Source organism: Chaetodon auriga, chromosome 13 (assembly GCF_051107435.1).
Source record: "Chaetodon auriga isolate fChaAug3 chromosome 13, fChaAug3.hap1, whole genome shotgun sequence".
NCBI classification, from domain to species: domain Eukaryota; kingdom Metazoa; phylum Chordata; class Actinopteri; order Chaetodontiformes; family Chaetodontidae; genus Chaetodon; species Chaetodon auriga.
The window spans coordinates 8675964-8681963 of NC_135086.1; the positions used below are offsets into that span (position 1 = coordinate 8675964).

Genomic DNA, 6000 nt, shown 5'->3' on the forward strand with positions numbered 1-6000 from the left:
GCATTATTCAAAAGTATAACAGACAACACTGTAACTGAGTCAGCTTGGCTGTTAACCTCTGTGTTTCACTGTGTGGCACCCACATTACACAAGACAGAAATGGAGAACTCAACTGAGGTTGTGTCTTTTGTGCTGGCAGCCTATGGCAATATTGGAGAGTTGAAATACCTGTATTTCACCATAATGCTGTTATGGTACCTCTCCATATGTGTGGCCAACACAGTTCTTATTGTGGTCATATATGTGGACAAAAGGTTGCATGAGCCCATGTATATATTACTCTGTAATTTATTTGTGAATGAAATTGGTGGCAGCACGTCACTGTATCCTCTTTTGCTCTCGCAGATGTTTTCAGATACCCATGAAGTGACCCTGCCATGGTGTTTTCTGCAGATGTGTTATATCTACACGTGCGGTTCTGTTGAGTTTTGCAGTTTAGCAGCCATGGCTTATGACAGATATGTCGCAATCTGTAATCCTTTACACTACAGGGTCATCATGAACGCAGGGAGAGTAGGAGTGATCATTCTGCTTGTATGGGTGTATTCATTTATGAATTTTATATTCTCGTTTTCATTCGTCATTCATTTGAAATTCTGTGGAAATGTCATTGACAAAGTGTTTTGTGACCACCACTTAATAATTAAACTTTCGTGTTCTGTTTCAATACTTAACAACATATCTGACCTGGTTTTTGCCTTTGTGACTATGGTTATCCCATTTAGTCTCATTTCAGTCTCTTACATGAAGATTTTGGCTGTTTGTTTGAATACTTCCAAAGAAAACAAGGAAAAAGCCATCTCCACCTGTGCACCTCAGATTATCTCATTATCAAACATGTTTGTTGGCTGCATTTTTCACTTTGTTGATTCCAGATTTGATGTATCTCATGTACCGGATAAAATACGCATTCTTTTATCTGTGTATCTACTGATTTGCCAACCAATGATCACCCCCTTTATGTATGGATTAAACCAAACGAAGATAAGACGATCATGTAAAAGACTTCTGTTTGATCAAAAATAAATGTTTAGAGCAAGGAGGAGTATCTCTGTTCTATGGGAGAATAACACTCTGTCTCCAGAGTGTGGTTTAAAGTCTTTATGCATAAATGTATGATAATAAATAATCTAGAATGCTGTGCATGTCCTATGTTTATATGAAGTTGTAGAGAAAGTTATTGACTGCATTACTGATATGCAACCGCTAATTTCTCCTTTCTTCCTGGGATGATCAGCTTCCAGTAAAACTAAAGGTATTATTCTGCCCTCTGCCATACAAAACAACATGTTACAGCTAACTGCTATTGCCGGAAATGACACTGACCCAGACAATCTCAAACATAGCTAAAAATGCTCAGAAACGTCACCGGCTATCTTTAAACTACAGTACTACCTACTAAAGCATTTTTTTAATGCCAATGCAAAAAAGATTGTGTGGCAAAATTATAAAAAGAAGCTAACTAATGTAGCAGTAAGTAAGCAGTAAGCGAGTTCCCAGAAGGCAAACTCATCCTTTATGGCTTCAGATATCAGATTAAGGGAGGTGGAAATTGCAGCCTCGCTGTTTCAACCACTCCCTGTTGCAACAGCCTCTTTTCCAGTTACTGGATGGCTGAAGAATTTCTTCACCTCCTCTGAGAAGCAAGAGCAGCTGTTACAGACCGCCGACTGTTACTCCTTGATGGCTGTAGCCCAGTCATCAGTTTAGAATAACTAAACTGCAACAGTCAGGGTTCAGCTACCTTTAATGACGTCCAGTAACATCAGGTTGAACGTCTGATGGAATCTCTTTGGTGAGATAAGGCAAAATGTAGGTGCTCTGCTTCTGCTATGTCCATGGATGGCTTAACTGTCCTATAAGTCTGGCAGAGAATGAGGACCCAAACTCAGAAACAGACTGGACACAAGGTAGTATCAGATCATTCATATCATTAAGTGGTCAGGAACGGACAGGAACCAAAACAGAGCAAAAAATATAAAATACAGCAAAGCACAGGCTGAATGAGAAAAGGGACTGATATGCTCCCACTGGCTGACAAGCTAATTGAGCAGGGCTTGGTGATTGCTGATAGCAGACAGCGGCAAAGGCTCAGCTGTCAGCCTATGAGGCTGGTGGGGACCTTGTATGCATCTGGAAGACAGTAAGACAACCATCAACCAGTATGACAGGACTTCTTTCCTTGGGACAGCTTCAGACTTCACTTCTGGGTCCATCAGGCTGATGCCAATGGAAGTCAGCAATGAAGGCTCCAGTAAAGACCTGGAAGGACCTCTGCAACAGCATTCTTCCAGATGGTACCCCTTGTTGTCCACCAGGAACTGCAGGCCTTTGTCCTTGCAGCAGACATCCAGTAAATGTCTGACTGTGGAGGCATCAAAAGTCCCAGACAAAGAGGTGGCAGAGAAGAAGCATAGGAAAAGGACCTGGTGGACCTCAACTTGATCTTGGAGATGTGGAAAGAGGGGGTGACCCGAAGAGAACAGGGAAGATGCAGCCACCCTGCAGAAAAGTTAATGATTTTCAGTATATTGAAAGGCCCACAAATTTGACAACCAACTTACAGGACTCAACTCTGAGAGGAAGATCTTCTGACTACATTGACACTCTCTGTCCAATCTGGCGGCAGGTAGGCTGAAGTCTGATGCTGGTCCACCTGGAGCTTCTGTGGAGGTTGTATGTGGAGGTTGGAATGTGTTATTTCAGGCAGCTTTGGGGGTGTGTTGACCCCATGACTGGTGAACTACAGATTTGAAGTTCTCACCTTCATTCCCTCATCTGTCAAACCTTTATCATATTTTCAGTTTTTCAACTGTCTTTTCCTCCTTTGCATTGACACACATTACACTGAAATGCTGTGGCATCTGAAGAAACCTGTAATGGGCTGAAAACAATCCTCTGGATACTTGGCTAACAGTAAAACAGAGAACAAAATATTCACCAAAGATAAGTTCATATCCATAACAAAAACACAATGTTTTGTTTCCTAAAGAAACCTCCTGAGTTCGTGGTTATTGATGTGATACTTGTGTTCATCCCGCCACAAGCCAACATGGACCAGGCACTGAAGGAACTGTATTGGACAATCAGCAGTACAGAAACAGGCACCAAGAGGCCGCTTTCATTGTTGTTGGGGACTTCAACAAAGTGTCTGTGAGGAAAGTATCACCAAACTACTTTCAACACATTGATATAAAGACACGGGAACATAGTTTACCTGACCACTGATACACTCCTCTCAGGAATGCCTTCAAACCCTTCCACTGCCCACCATTTGGCAAATCAGATTTGTTTTATTCTTGCAATTATTGCTGTCTGTAAGATCTTAATTTCCCTGGCATGGGATCAATTAAGTTATATTTTATCTCTTATCACTCCACCATCCTGCTCCTGCCTGCCAATATGCAGAAGCTGAAACAAGCAGTGCCCAACATGAGGACTGGTCTGACCAGTCCAACACTGCATTACAACACTGTTTTGATCATCCAGAAGTCGATCGAGGATGCTGTGCCCACAGAAATAGTCCGGTTGTATCCAAACCAGAAACCATGGATCAACAGCAAGGTACGGCCGCTCTCATTGCATGAGACACTGCCTTCACCTTCGGATACAAAGTGGAGGGAAAACAAGCCTGCTATGACCTTCACAGAGCTATCAACCTCTCCTTTTCCATGTGCGTGGTCCCTTCCTGCTTCAAGTCATCCACCATTGTCCCAGTGCTGAAGATAGCAAGGTAACATGCTTAAATGACTGGCGTCCCATTGCCCATAGTGAGCAAATTTTATATTGCTGTACATCTGTTTTATTATACTTTAAAGAAACACTTTAATATACTTATTGTTTATTGTGACTGCTGCAATGTCAAGGAGCCAAAACCGAAGGATTTTACACTCTCTGTTACTTGTATAATTGAGAATTAGCAATAGAGAAATCTTGAATCTTGAAAAGTGCAGCCCAACCCACCTCCTTCAAGAACTATATAAAGGTCAGCAGAGGCTTTTGTCTTGTTAAGCTGGGATACTAGCAGCAGCCACTTGGAGGTCTTTATATTTGTGAAATGCCAGTGATTGTGCATCATGCATATATATGTAAAATGTGACTGTATTTATGTTTATATGCTGTGTGCCTGGTGCTGTTCCAATTGCTGATATCTACATCCTGACATTTTTCCACAGGTAACTGAAGATGCTTCTCACATGGACTTCAAAAACAAAAAAAAAAAAAACAGCTATTCTTTATATTTTTAAAAAAGCATTTCAGCAGTTGTCTGACTAAGTGATTTTATATTCCTTTATGACCATAATTGATTTACCTTTGTTATTTTGTCCGGTGTGGTGACACACATTGTTGTGCTGTTGCACACTGGTGGAAAGGGATGAGATTTGAGAGTTGGAAGTTTCTTTGTGATTCTCTGTGTTCTTTCTGTTCAGTTCTTTTAAATTATGGATTTTTTCTAATCACAGCCAAATCTCAATGTATTTGCTTGCCAAACTCCAGGATTATTAGAAAACTTGCAGGTACAATATTTATCTGAGGCATTATTCAAAAGTATAACAGACAACACTGTAACTGAGTCAGCTTGGCTGTTAACCTCTGTGTTTCACCGTGTGGCACCCACATTACACAAGATAGAAATGGAGAACTCAACTGAGGTTGTGTCTTTTGTGCTGGCAGCCTATGGCAATATTGGAGAGTTGAAATACCTTTATTTCACCATAATGCTGTTATGGTACCTCTCCATATGTGTGGCCAACACAGTTCTTATTGTGGTCATATATGTGGACAAAAGGTTACATGAGCCCATGTATATATTACTCTGTAATTTATTTGTGAATGAAATTGGTGGCAGCACGTCACTGTATCCTCTTCTGCTCTCACAGATGTTTTCAGATACCCATGAAGTGACCCTGCCATGGTGTTTTCTGCAGATGTGTTATATCTACATGTGTGCTTCTCTTGAGTTTTGCAGTTTAGCAGCCATGGCTTATGACAGATATGTCGCAATCTGTAATCCTTTACACTACAGTTTCATCATGAACACAGGGAGAGTAGGAGTGATCATCCTGCTTGTGTGGATGTGTTCATTTATGAATTTTATATTCTCATTTTCATTTGCCATCCATTTGAAATTTTGTGGAAATGTCATTGACAAAGTGTTTTGTGACCACCACTTAATAATTAAACTTTCGTGTTCTGTTTCAATACTTAACAACATATCTGACCTGTTTTTTGCCTTTGTGGCTATTGTTATCCCATTTAGTCTCATTTCAGTCTCTTACATGAAGATTTTGGCCATTTGTTTGAATACCTCCAAAGATAACAAGGAAAAAGCCATCTCCACCTGTGCACCTCAGATTGTCTCTGTGTCAAATTTGTTTGTCGGCTGCATTTTTCACTTTGTTGATTCCAGATTTGATGTATCTCATGTACCGGATAAAATACGCATTCTTTTATCTGTGTATCTGCTGATTTTCCAACCAATGATCACTCCTTTCATGTATGGATTTAACCTACCAAAAATAAGACAATCATGTAAAAGATTTCTGTTTGATCAAAAATAAATATTTACAGCAATGGGGGTTATCTCTGTTCTGTGGGAGGATAATACTACATTTGTAGTTTACAAGCTATAGACAAAAAGTAATGTAGAAGGTTGCACACATGATCAGCTTTCAGTAAAACTAAAGGCATCGGCCTAGCATCTGCTAGAATCAATCAGCAGGCTCATTTCTCATCTTAGTTGCTGCTCATCAAACTAACCCCCAAGTTTCCTCCTCAACTCATTCTCATTCTCTGGCAGTATCTGGCAGAATCTCTTCTCATAAAGCACTAATATGTAGGATTTGATAATCAGTCATACAGTGTCAATAGAATTATTTGTCTCACAGTTGCTCCTTCAAAAATGATCCTCTGCGTAGTTCGCTAACTGGAAAACAAATTAAGAAAAGTTCCCCTTCTCCTTCCCATCCTGTTTGCTTCATGTTGTTCTTTGATTGCTGA

At 40.3% G+C, this 6000-nt stretch overlaps 2 protein-coding genes across 2 annotated transcripts; both read left to right on the plus strand.

The window, feature by feature from the left end:
• Positions 1-99: 99 nt before the first annotated feature.
• Positions 100-1026, plus strand: LOC143330482 (olfactory receptor 7G1-like). The gene has a single exon (XM_076747110.1). It carries the CDS (start codon positions 100-102, stop codon positions 1024-1026), a length of 927 nt encoding a protein of 308 aa, XP_076603225.1.
• Positions 1027-4625: 3599 nt separating this feature from the next.
• On the plus strand, positions 4626-5561 carry LOC143330629 (olfactory receptor 7G1-like). The gene has a single exon (XM_076747331.1). It carries the CDS (start codon positions 4635-4637, stop codon positions 5559-5561), a length of 927 nt encoding a protein of 308 aa, XP_076603446.1. The 5' UTR covers positions 4626-4634.
• Positions 5562-6000: the final 439 nt, after the last annotated feature.

What these genes read in the sequence shown, in the direction of transcription:
- LOC143330482 (XM_076747110.1), top strand. Translation starts at nt 100, where the DNA reads ATGGAGAACTCAACTGAGGTTGTGTCTTTTGTGCTGGCAGCCTATGGC.
- LOC143330629 (XM_076747331.1), top strand. Translation starts at nt 4,635, where the DNA reads ATGGAGAACTCAACTGAGGTTGTGTCTTTTGTGCTGGCAGCCTATGGC.